This window comes from Triticum aestivum, chromosome 7B (assembly GCF_018294505.1).
Source record: "Triticum aestivum cultivar Chinese Spring chromosome 7B, IWGSC CS RefSeq v2.1, whole genome shotgun sequence".
NCBI classification, from domain to species: domain Eukaryota; kingdom Viridiplantae; phylum Streptophyta; class Magnoliopsida; order Poales; family Poaceae; genus Triticum; species Triticum aestivum.
Window position 1 is genome coordinate 735,321,533 of NC_057813.1, and position 13,477 is coordinate 735,335,009.

The 13,477-nt window shown below is 44.9% G+C and overlaps 1 protein-coding gene and 1 long non-coding RNA gene across 2 annotated transcripts; one reads left to right on the forward strand and one right to left on the reverse strand.

Annotated features, from left to right (window-relative positions):
* The first annotated feature begins 2,482 nt into the window (after positions 1 to 2,482).
* On the forward strand, positions 2,483 to 5,115 carry LOC123161395 (uncharacterized). Its single transcript, XR_006480691.1, has 3 exons — positions 2,483 to 2,784; positions 2,902 to 2,969; positions 3,848 to 5,115. It is a non-coding gene; the product is annotated as an uncharacterized lncRNA (long non-coding RNA).
* A 5,505-nt stretch (positions 5,116 to 10,620) lies between these two features.
* On the reverse strand, positions 10,621 to 12,497 carry LOC123158055 (F-box protein At5g07610). Its single transcript, XM_044576195.1, has 2 exons — positions 12,315 to 12,497; positions 10,621 to 12,230 (listed from the first exon to the last, which is right to left on the reverse strand). Exons 1-2 carry the CDS (start codon positions 12,374 to 12,376, stop codon positions 11,006 to 11,008), a joined length of 1,287 nt encoding a protein of 428 aa, XP_044432130.1. The 5' UTR covers positions 12,377 to 12,497; the 3' UTR covers positions 10,621 to 11,005.
* Between the last annotated feature and the right edge of the window lie 980 nt (positions 12,498 to 13,477).

The following is a 13,477-nucleotide window of genomic DNA, read 5'->3' on the forward strand; positions in this document are numbered from 1 at the left end:
CAGTTGCTCATCTCTGTGACAACCTCTCATCCACAGTGCTCTACTATAGAGCATTGCCGTCACGTCTGCGCAGGTCCGACGGGATGTCTGAGTTTGACTTTGACAGATTCCAGCCGGACGGGCTCCACCCGGACGGCTCCACCTGGACAGCTCCACGCAGACACGACTGAAGCCACACGGCTCATATTTAAAGAGACACAAGAGGTTTTAGCACCGGCAGCCAGGGGCACTCTCCTGGCAAAGTTTTGAAGTGTCGTTTTGTCTATTTGAGCCTACCCGGGGGTCATCCCTCGACATAACTACAAATAACTATCGAATAAATACAATGTGGTGAAGTGCGTCATTCGAGGGGGGGGGGGGCATATGGCCCATGTCTATGTTGGATTTTGTTCTGCAAATCAATTGTTTGTAGTTTATTTAAATATATATTGGGACCTTATTTAAGATGGTCCCTAGGCTGCTGCACCTTTTGCCATGGCCTAGGGCCAGCCCTAGCTGCGATGGCACAGAAAAGGAAGAAGAGCTAGTAAATACTACTATCCATTGATACTACCAGCGGCGAATCTGTGACTGCTTTCATAGGATGATTTATGAAGAATCCAATGTTGCTACTTCTTGGTTGCTTCCTTATGGTAGTATTTCTTCACTTCAAGTTTTTGGAGCCAAACAAAAAAGATTAAACTTATTATGTGGTGTTAGTCAGATTATATATTGGCTTGATGCCTTCCATGCATTTTACAGAATATGCTAGGTATGTTGCAGCAGAATTAAATAGCATGAATAGGCAATCTATACAGTTGACCAGCAGTGCTTACATGTGCATGACCCAAGAGGCCAAGAACATATCAGTCATAGCATGAAGCCATGAACTGAACTAGTCCCTATAATTACTAAGCTCCCACGAATTGGAGCGTTGTGGTTGATTGTGGCTGGTTGGACCACGGTAACTCGCTAGGTTGGGCCTTCACTGCCCTCGCATGACCCTACGTGTGTCCAGACTCTCAAAAAAGGAAGAAAATAATCTACATGTGGTGTGTCCAGGCCCCACCAACCACCTATCGCCTCTATCTCTCTCACTGCCTCTACTCCCCAAATCCACCGCGGTCGCCTCTCAGTTCCTTTCCCTTCTATGAATCTATGACCTCCCCAACGAATCCACGCCACCGCAGTGGAATACGGCGCTTTTCGCGACCTCTCCACCCTCGCGTCGTAGCTCTTCATTTTCTACAAGTGTTAGTTTGTCCCTTCCTGGCCTCCAGACCTCTACCTCCTTTGGCTGCTCTGGAAGGACGCCCTTCCCCCACCCCTGTCTCTCTCTCTCTCTCCTTGTAACGATAGTGGTGGATGAAGGCATCCTCGGTGTCGGTGGTGAATTAAATCTCCCTCCCTGGCGGCTGTGGTGGACGAGCGCATTGTTGGGAACGTAGTATTTCAAAAAAAAATCCTACATCACACAAGATCTATGTATGTATGCGATGCATGGCAACGAGAGGGGAGAGTATGTCCACGTACCCTCGTAGACCGAAAGCGGAAGTGTTTAGTAACACGGTTGATGTAGTCGAACGTCTTCACGATCCAACCAATCCAAGTACCGAACGTACGGCACCTCCGCGTTCAGCACACGTTCAGCTCGATGACGTCCCTCATGCTCTTGATCCAATTGAGGACGAGGGTGAGTTCCGTCAGCACAACCACGTGGTGACGACGATGATGATGCTACCGGTGCGGGGCTTCGCCTAAGCACTGCAACGGCATGATTGAGGTGTATAACTGTGCAGGGGGCACCGCACACGGTCAGGAAAGAAACTTGTGTATTCTAGGGTGCCCCCCTGCCCCCGTATATAAAGGAGGGAGGAGGAGGAGGGCGGCCAAGGAGAGGGCGCACCTATAGGGGGAGTCCAACTAGGATTCCCAATCCTAGTTGGAGTCCCCTTCCTATTCCAAGAAGGGCGAGAGGGAAAGAGGCGGAGAGGGAGAAGGAAAGAGGGGGGGGGGGGCGCCCCCCTCCTAGTCCAATTCGGACCAGCCATGGGTGGGGGGCACCCTGCAGCCCTCCTCTCCTTTTCCACTAAAGCCCATAAGGCCCATTAATCCCCCGGGGGATTCCGTTAACCTCCCGGTATTCCGGAAAATGCTCGAACCATTCTGAAACCTTTCCGATGTCCGAACATAACCTTCCAATATATTTAGATACATTAAAACTGCACACTTTTCCAGCACTCACAAGCCATCAGTGTTTCCGGCCGTCGGATCACCACTTTTAGGCAGTTTTGGCCATTAGATTAGCTCTTAATCCCATCTCTGGTTGCTCTGATCGATACAAACGAGCGCTAACATCTTGGGCTGCTGCTCTGGTGACAATTTTGGGCGTTGCGTATTAAATTGGGCTTCAGTCTCCACTAAAGGCAGCCCATGTAGCTGACTGGATTGAGATACAATACAAGGGTGTGCGCTACCTTAACCACACCTGACACCTCACCCCTTCCAACCCCTAAAAATAACCTACCGACCTCCGTTCTCTCGCGCCTCTTCCTCTCCTACGCCGATCACACCTTTGGCGGCGGCACTTCTTCCTCTCCCACGTGGATGGCAACCACGACGGTGATACATCAGTTTCCCCACGCTCGTCGCGGCCCTCCCGCGCGCAGGCTCCAGGGGCGCGCACAACGCCTGCGCCAGTGGCGGGAACGCCGGATCCTGTTCTCGTGGAACCACAGCGGGCAGTGTAGTCCCGTCGGCACCGTCTAAGGAGCGCAACGGCGATGTACCAATCCAGATCCACAGGTAGATTATTCTGTCCTTTGAACGTGCAACAGATTTCGAGATCTAGGTTGTTCGTTAGATTGACATGTTTATTTGGAGTTTAACATGCATCTACGTCGACTCGTCGACTCTTGGCAGGTGACCCTGAACTTGGAGAATGAAACCTCATACAAGAGCTGGTGATGACCCCTAGGTTGGTAGTTCTGGTACGTGTGTTAACTCCATAGAAAGAGGAAAAGCTGCATTCAGCTGATGGATCATGCCTTCATGCGTGAATTATAATCATTTCCTATAGGTATATATTTTTGGCATGATGATTTGAGTGTTGATCTGTACCTTGTAATAGGCTAATAGGTTTAGTAATTACTTCTGGCAGTAGATTAGTCGTTCTGCTGATATAGTCTATATGTGGGCAGAAACATGTTTTGTGTTTGCCGGCATTTTGGTATTGCCCCCCAAAGGCTTGAACTCGAATAATGTGTCCTGTTATCTCAGTAATGAGATCCGGGTTGATTCCAATTGAAAGCACTGCACAGAGTATAATTAGAAACTTGGTATGTCGTATGCATATTTTAGAAACTAATATTTTCATGGTTGGTGGTAGATATTGATATGTCGCAGAAAACATTTTTTACACTTAGTATAATTAGAAATAAGATTCAGTGAACACACAGGATGACCCATTTGAAATATGTCTTTTTAAGTCAAACTAAACGCTTATGGTTGGATAGTCTCTCTGTAAGAACTGAACACTTATGTGCTATAGGTATATGAATTTGTTTAGTACTGCCTTTTCCGTTTTGACATGCGAATGTTTCCTGTCTTCTGTTACAGATTCAGAAATAAGAAGTTGCCCTAATAGATTTTTCAACCATTGTATCATTGCATCATGATGCTTTGAAAGATGATGCAACTACGATCAATATTCAGATGATCTCTTTCAGCTTAACATGTTCGATATATTGAACAGTGCTATTTTACTATGAGCTGACCCTGATCCTCTTAAACTATCGTATCATACATTGATGTGCCTTTTAGTTTTGTAATTTGCCGCTAATATTTCTACTTGTGTGGCTTTTTTTAGGTTTGAAGTTGATTGGTCCTTTTTTTAGGCCGGTGTTTATTTGTCCTGAATGAAGGTCTATTGGGATCCTAAGCATCATATTGGCTCATTGTGACAACAACGAATACTCAGAAGCGTGGTAGGTTGTCCATCTCATCTCCAATCTCCAATTTTGAAAGAATATATGTATTACTTCTTAATCAAAGAAAATGAGCATACATGTGTGTTTTCTGGACTTGATTTTACAATAAGATGTTTTTTAACTGTAGTTGGACAATAAGATGATGATTGTAAGTCCCGCCTGTTAATTCATAATGAGGTCTCTAAATTTCTGTTTTTTCACTTGATAGGTGATGTACAATGCTTTCTGGTATGAGATTGCTTGTCTGCAATTTCGTTGCATCAGTCTCATCTCAATGATGTTCACATTTTTTTATTATTATATGCAGATTTTGTCTTTATTTTCTCCGTTCTTTCGTTGCTGAGCCAAATAGTATAAACATATTATTGAACATGCTTTGGCGGAAACATCAAACAAGACTATTTATTACAAAATTGCAGATGGACTCGTTTGATATGGTGGCTCAGATGAGAACACTATATGCAAGAAGGATCAAATTATGAGTGTATAGTTTTCGCATTAGCTTTTGTGTGATTTCCTTTTGCTAACACCCCGCTATTTAGGATTTGAAGAGCATGATGATTTGCATGCATCTTCCCTTTAGGTGTCACAAGGTATTGAGGTTCGACATCAAAGGTGCATAGGATATTGTTATATCGTTGCCCACCGATATCTCATAAGATACATTACTTATGTTGTATTTGCCTTGCAATTTTGCAATCTACCACAATGATACGATCTCCTCATATAAAAACGAACAAAAAGCAGGTTACGGCAGGAATGATTCTCACAACCATTTTTCAATTGTGCATTTCCTTATTTTGCTCACATTTTTGCTACTCAATATTTGATGAGCATGATGACTTCCATGACTTCCCTTTTAGGTGTTGCAAGGTAATGATGATGTTTCACTTCCATTGTTGCAGAACATATGGTTCCTTTGAGATCAATCTTCCATGGTAATTTCTTGTGCAGTTGTCATTTCTGTCATTTCTTCCACTGAATGTGGTGGCCCCTTTCTTAGATGTTTGCAAAGGTTTCATTATCCCACCATGTACTCAGTTGAACTACCAAAACGTCTTACATTTATATTAAGAACGGAGGGAGTAATGCTTATCATATGTCTTGGCAGTAGTAATTAGTTGTATTTACTATGAATGTTGTTGTGCCAATTGCAAGCTAACTTGTATACTTTTATGGTTTTGTGGACTATATATGAGATTTCTTTTGATTACTCACTAATGTATTGTTACGTTTATGAAAATTTAAAATGTATCATGTGATTACATATTTATGAAAATTCAGATCATTTCATTGTACAAACTGACGGGCGTGGCAACGCGCGCCATCAATGATCTAGTCAATCGTTATGTCTCGACCATTTCAAGACTCCTCGTCACGTCCGTGATCTCATCCGGGACTCCAAACAACCTTCGGTCATCAAAACACATAACTCATAATACATATTGTCATCGAACGTTAAGCGTGCGGACCCTACGGGTTCAAGAACTATGTAGACATAATCGAGACACATCTCCGATCAATAACCAATAGCGGAACCTGGATGCTCATATTGGCTCCCACATATTCTACGAAGATCTTTATCGATCAAACCGCATAACAACATACGTTGTTCCCTTTGTCATCGGTATGTTACTTGCCCGAGACTTGATCATCGGTATCTTCATACCTAGTTCAATCTCATTACCGGCAAGTCTCTTTACTTGTTCGGTAATGCTTCATCCCGCAACTAACTCATTAGTCACATTGCTTGCAAGGCTTATAGTGATGAGCATTACCGAGAGGGCCCAGAGATACCTCTCCGAAATATGGAGTGACAAATCCTAATCTCGATCTATGCCAACTCAACAAACACCTTCTGAAACACCTGTAGAGCATCTTTATAATCACCCATTTACGTTGTGATATTTGATAGCACACCTGGTGTTCCTCCGGTATTCGGGAGTTGCATAATCTCATAGTCTGAGGAACATGTGTAAGTCATGAAGAAAGCAGTAGCAATAAACTTCAACGATCATTATGCTAAGCTAACGGATGGGTCATGTCCATCACATCATTCTCTAATGATGTGATCCCGTTCATCAAATGACAACACATGTCTATGGTTAGGAAACATAACCATCTTTGATTAACGAGCTAGTCTAGTAGAGGCATACTAGGGACCATATGCTTTGTCTATGTATTCACACATGTACTAAGTTTCCGGTTAATACAATTCTAGCATGAATAATAAAAATTTATCATGATATAAGGAAATATAAATAACAACTTTGTTATTGCCTCTAGGGCATATTTCCTTCACGCATCCTCCGCAGCGGCGGGGAATCGGGTAATGGCACACATGTCTCTCCTAGAGCCTTTCTTCCCAATCCTCTCATTGAACGACGCACATCGGTGGCTGGGCGAGGGACGTTCTAGAACTGGCCAACTCTGGTGGCACCCTGGGCTTGATGGCACTGATACATCCCTAGCACAAGTCGTAATCGGCGGCGTCGATGGGTGGCATCGTATAGCTGGTCGAGGGCCCTCTTGTTCAAGCATCGCAGGATTCGGCCCCTCTACGCGGGATAGTAGTGATAGTACTTTATACATCTCCTCCCACAAATCTGCAATGTTGTAGTATATAACAGTTGGGCAATTCATTTGGATGTCGGTTTGATCAGAAGTGGGCAACATTTTGGATTTGCTTTTGATTATTATTGTTCCAGTTTAGAGGAGGAAATCGTACTGCCACCACATTCTGTTAGTATTTGCAGAGGGCTTCATGTGGTCCCAAGTTTTCTAAAATTTCAAGAAAGTGCTTTCTAATGTTGATCTGATGTGGTTCTATAATTTTACCACCTACTAACAGATGTTTTGTGTGCTGACTTCTGCTTGTGTGCTAAGCAGATCAGATCAATCTACTGATGAAGAGAAAATCACGCTGGTTTGCGAGGCGTTGGTTTGTCCTGGATATTATCATGAAAAAGAAGCATGCAATTGTGAGAGCACACTAGCATGCAATTGTGAATCCTTAAATTTTTGCACCCAGTGATTGCCACCTACTATTGATTTAATATTGTTGTATAACTAGTGCTTCTGATTTGCAACTCCCTTGATATCTGTTGATTGTCTACTAAGGGCAACTCTAACCGATCCCCTATCTGGCGCTAAGGGAGGATAATTTCGGTTATCCTCCCTTACAACGCACCTAGCTGATCCCTAAACCTCGTAAGGACGATAAATTGTCCTCCAATGCCCAAGACCCCCCACCCCCAATCTCCCTAAATATACTCACGCGGAGATCTTACCCAATTGGAAGCCTCTCTTCGGAATGGTGGTGGTGGTGGTGGTGGTGATGGTGGCCGAGAGGATGGTGGTGGTGATTTCTTCTCTGAGGACCTCATTTGAGTGGTGGTGGCCGAGGGGGTGGTGGTGCGTGCAGTTGGTTGGCTCGATCCACAACTTATACATGCTATGTTTGTGGTGATTTTAGATCAAACATTGTGTTTGAAGTGATGCATTTTGGGTGAACTATGCATATTTTATTTCAAAATCGCGATGATGAAACTATATGTTATGATGGTTATGTCATGCATGTTTGAATTTCAATGTTTTAGTGATGTATATTGTGAAGTGTTTGAAGTTCACGCGGCTAGAACAAAAAGCCTATATCATTTTTGTTACTCCACTAAGTTTAGGGGATCAGCTAGGTGCGGCCACCTATAGAGAAGGATAATTTTTCTCCACTAACTTTACTCGGCTAGATACTCCACTAACTTATAGGGGATCGGTTAGAGTTGCCCTAAGCAGAACTGAATGCCACTCGCTTTTGGGTTAGATGATACAGGCTCACGTACATGCTCATTTTACCTTTTTCTACTACAGATTCAGGAAGGTGGGCTGTGTTCTTTTGTAGAGCAAGAACATCTGAGCTTCTTCCTTTGCGTGATGTTGCTTAGTTAATAAGAGACCTCACACCTGTGCTAGCAAACACATAGTACTAATACTGCTATTTAACCGTGCTTATGCCTGCTATTTTTATACTTTAAGGACAACATGTGTATGATCTATTTCCAATTACTTACAGTTTAGTTCTGACCATATATCTTTGCAATCTATTTGTGTTCTGAACTGTTTGCTAACAATTTATTGTTCTTCATATCACTGCTACCACCTGTACACACATTCATATGCGACCTGGTACCAACTGTACACACATTCAAATTTCAGCAAATCAGTAGGATTCTAGATAGAAGGAAAACAAAACTAGGAGTAGTACCACACATAAAGAGAATCTATCTTGGATTAATAAAATTATGCATGAAACCACAAGAGCAATTTACCAGTTCATCAACTATGCTATACTTTTCACAGCTTCAGTTTCTTCAGTTGTCGCATGAACATATATGCTATTTTGCTTTGGCTAGATCAGGATTGATTAGCTGGCCATTTAAGTACATTCTTTTGGTTTTGCTCATTACTGCTATTTCCTCATATGTTATGCAAGAGATAATGACTTGGAGCATGAACTAGAACAGAAGTTCTTATCAAATGTTTTTTGGCCTTGCAGTCCTTCCTTGGAGCATGAAATGGAACAGAAATTCAGCGTCAACCATGTCATTATTTTCTCCCAGTATTTGTACCTGACCACTAACGTTCTCATCACATTATTTGTCATTAATTGTTTAAAGAGCAGTATAGCAAATTATAAAGATATAACATTTTCTTGTAGATCCAAAACGATCTCACTCCTTTAGCAAGGTCTCCATGGACTAACACTACTGTGTCAGTCATCCTCCAGTGTTCCATTTGTTGTGAAAATGAAGGAACCCGTGCTAAGGAGAAACAAATTTAGTTTAGGTCGGATAGTAGATGTAAATTAGTTTTGGTTGCATGTTCAAAGTAACTATATTAAGCTCATCATAAATCATACTTAGTTCTTAGAGAAGAAGCCTCATAGTTGTGAGTAAATCATATTGTCAGAACTGTGCTATTTTCACAGTTCATCATTACTACAAACTATGCCTAATGGCTTGCATTTTTTTTCTTGCAAAATTTACATTTGAATCTTTGAGAAATATGCGCATGTCAGTCCAAATCTTGTTAGGCCATTTGATGTGTGGCATGTTTAGTACAGTCAAGGGCCACTACCCTTTGTATTCCCCGACTCCATCCGGCTCACGCTGACGATCCAGTGACCCCAAAACCTGGATATCACATAGAAAAGACCTGTCGTAAAATAGAAAGACTTTCCGCTGGGTCAAAATTGATAGAGCAATCCAATCACACTGAATTCATCAAACGTAAAAACAACTGTTGATCAATAGACGTCACACTTCTGTGTTCCCGGCGCGGCAAAGCACGCGTATCCCTCTAGTGGTACTACACAGAGCCACAAATAAACAAGCCCTTACTGCACCCAACTAACCATGATGCGGACATGACATGGTGCAGACCTGCTGAAACTGGGCATTCGTATCTTATTTCTCAGTCAAAATTAAAACCCTTTACTGGCCACCAAGGGTTCAATTCTCTCACTGGGTCATGCATCTCTCTTCTTTTATAGGCGCATTGCTCTCACGTATTGTGGAACCCCTGTAACTGTAATTGTCCAGCATTACTATTGGGCAATCACCCAAATACTGCACCTGAGTCTAAAATCATGATTAACACCTGTCAGTTTCCTTCCCAATCCACGCAGCGCAGGCAGGATCGGAATCCGAATTAACGGATGTTTTGGTGCTTCAAGTTGTCAGCGTGCAGCAGAGCAGGCCATGACCAGTATGAAAATGCCCATGATCCGAATCGTCGTCGCATTTTTTGCATGATTGATCTGCCACACCCGAGTTCAACATGTTTAAATTCAGTTATATGAGAAGTGTCGGTCAGTGAAAACTTTTCAAGGTTAATCACTATGGTTTTTTACTTTCGTTAAGAACAGATTTTTACCACATATCCTTCGTAGATTCGTACAGAATCTTGCTGCAGTTGTGGCTAACAATTTCGGCCAAATCGTGGCTCGTTCATGTGCCTTGGCACACATTTGTCACTCTATTACTGACGATGAGTTCAGCAACTGTGTATACAAAATTTTAGAAGGGGATTTTTGGTAGCTTTGGTCAAATTCGGGCAGCAATTGCAGTGCACTACGAATCTGAACATTGTCGGAGCGCAGGACACAAGGATTGTTTCAACGTATAGGACATACAAAGGTCAGAATTCAGAGACAACTCTGCAAACTTGCTGTATGTGCAGCATTACAAGTACCGCACTAGAAGCACAACTACTACAATAGAAAGGCGCACGCCAGTGCTAATTTCAAACTCTTTTAAGCTACCAAAACTGATCAAGATCCACAAACAAAGAGCACCGTCATCATGTTCTAAAAGCAAAAATCTCTAACAAAATAATGAAAATTATGATCCAACCATGGCGCGTTCGATGATGTCCTGCTAGCAACATTTCCTATGTGAGGCACACCAGAAGTAACTAGCATCCAAAGAAGTGGCATGCATTCATCCAAGTTTTACACTAACAGATATTAGAACCAAAGGTTTTAATTTTCAAAACATTGGCAGTGAAGAAAAAAAATACGATTTGCCGCATAACATCATCAGCAGAATTTCAGACATCATATCGTCAGCAGACAAGTGGTCCTTTACTAAATCACTGAATAAGGTGCTTATCACTCCCATGACTGCAAATGGAATATAAAAGTTTAAGCCTGGGGATTTGGATAACAAAGTTTAAGCCCAATAATGATCATAATTTGGATAACAAAGTTTACTACGTGAGGCTAACAAATGCATGGAGGTTGCCCATATCAGAAACCAATACAGATCACAGAAAGTTCAGTACAAATTACGAAAGATAATCAGTGAAATTCCCTCCATACTGAACCACCATTGCTCCAAACTCAGAGCATGCATACATCAGCCAGAGAAACCGAGAGCCAAATAAAAGCAGACATACCAAGCCCACTGCTCCATAGCACGAATAACTGAACCCGATCAGAGATCCACTTCTTATGAAGGCACCAGCATTCTCTATTAATGTCAAATGTGCAATGATTGTGACTCTGTGTACAACGGCACATACGGCAGAAATAGCGGCTTGACATCTGCAAGATGGGAGATCACTTTGACCTGCCGATTATCCATATTATAGCACATGAATGTGATACCCCCCACAGCAAAGAACAGCAAGTTGCATTCCGGATGAATCGCAATAAAATCAAAATCCGCATCAAGCCATAAATCTGTCCATCCAAATATGTTTGAAGTTTCAATGCTATGCTTCAATATCCATTGTTTGTCTTGATAGTTCTCCAGAACATGAACTAGTAATCGAATGGCAACACCATATTTATCCCTCTGAAAGTTGGCAAAATGCAAGCGGCCCTGCGACCGCTGAATAAAACCATGAGCCAGATCCAAATCATCAAACTGATCAGCAGGGGCCCCGAGTATCGACCGCTGAACAAAACCATCAACCTGACCACCAGGGACCCTGAATTTCATCCACATTTCTCCCTTTGCGTCAACCGCAGCTACACAATCATGTAATTTAAGGTCAAGGGCACGAAAAAACAGAAGGCCATTGAGAAAAACTGTTGCGGAGGAGTGCCAACTAGCAAACCAAGTAGCTCTGCTCCATCTCTTCTCCTTGTAAATCCATTCTCCGGTTTCAGACGAATACACTGCCACTCCGGAAATGTCGGTATTCTTATTCTCGCCATACTTGTGCTGCTGTACCAACTCAAACACATGGAAATGCGGCGACAGGGCCGGGTCGAAGCCCAGAGATGTGGTGGCCACCTGGCTGCTGTCCTTGCCGGAGTTGGGCAGCATGACCCACTTCTCGGTCGCGGGATTGCACACGACATAATGGAATGCGGCAGCCCCGTCGGAAACGTGGTGACATCGGCAGAGGAGGAGGCCGTTGCAGGAATCGAGCAGATCGACGGGCAGGTGTTGGTTGGGCAGGAAGGTGAAGGAGGTGCCGACCGGAGAGCGGCCGTCCCCCGAGATGCTAGTGAAGCGGAAGGGCAGCTCCAGAACCCGCTGCCCGGTGGTACTGGTAATGCGGCCGTAGAAGAAGCCGGCCAGGGTTTGGGGGAGCCGTTTGCGGTGGTCGGGGTGGTGGATGAGGCCGAGCCAGTGCTTGGAGACGCACTTGCAGCGGCAGAGCTCCTTGGCGGGGACGCGCGAGAGGATCTCCACGAGGATGTCGTCGGTGAGCCTCTCGGCCGGCGTCCGGCTGGGGAAATCGGAGCAAGATCTGCGGAAAGAAACACAAACGGAGGAGAGGTCAGGGAGGAGCATCGACGGAGGGGGGGCTGATGGTGCTTGCTGCTCTGCGTACCGGGCGCGAGTCGACACGCGGCTTTCCTCCCGCGGGTGAGAGTGGTCCGCCACGATGGACATGGCGACGGCGGAGGGCGGCGGCGGCGGCGGCGCCGTCGGTGGCGAGCGAGGAGGCAGGGGATTTTATTTTGTTTTATTTTGAGCAGAGCGATGAGGGAGGGGAGTGAAAAGAAAGAAGTATACAAATCACCCCCAAATCCATTGGGATTATACCTGGCCATAACTCGGGCCCGGCCTAGCCAAGCCCGACGCAAAAAACCCAGGTCCGAGCCCGGCCCGGCCCGGCCATCGGGCCTGTTTTCTTGGCCCGAGCCCGGCCCGAACGCGTAAAAGCCCGTCGGGCTCCGGGCCGACCCGGCCCGACCTTTAGAAAAACGCAAAAACGACGGGCCCGACCCGGCCTTCGGGCTCAAAATCTAGGCCCAAGCCCGGCCCGGGGGCAGCGCCTGGCCGGGCCGGGCCGGGCTTCCCATGGCCAGGTATATTTGGGATACATACCCCCCTGAGCTCAAAACCGAAACAATCACACCCTCAAATTACTAAAACCGGGTTAATAACACCCTTTAGTGGTTTCAATCAAATCTTGAGCGGTTTTGTCTCCCCTGATGTTGATTAGATGCTGACAGGGCAAAAAAAACTTTGAGTGGATCCGATTAGCCGGTTGTCTCTCTCTTCTTTCTTTCCTTTTCCCCTCACCCTCTTCCTTTCTTTCCTTTTTCCCCTCGCCTCCAGAATCGCTCTTCTGTTCGCTAGGGCTCGGTCGTCGCCACCGTCCGCCTCGCCGTCGCCGCCCGCCGTCGTCTGCTACTTGCCTGTCTCCGAACGAAACAATGTGTCCAGGTGCGTGCGCCTCCATCTCCGCTGCTCCTCTGCTTCGTTTCTAGTGTCGTTCGTCGGCAGAATCACGAGCGCCGGTGTACGATCGCGTGCGCCACAAAGGCGTGGGTTTGGGTGAGGGGAATGGGGAATGGGGTGTGCAAATTTATGTGCATGCCGCAGTCAGCCTCCTCACATGAAACTTTAGCTTGCCTACTGTCCAACTTCGTTGTGGTTTTTACTGTACCACATGAGAGCAGCCGCTGACAGCTTGCTCTGTTCAAGTGGCAGCGATAGGATTTGTGGCACGAGAGCAAACTGCCATGTTCAAGTGAAAAGAGGAAT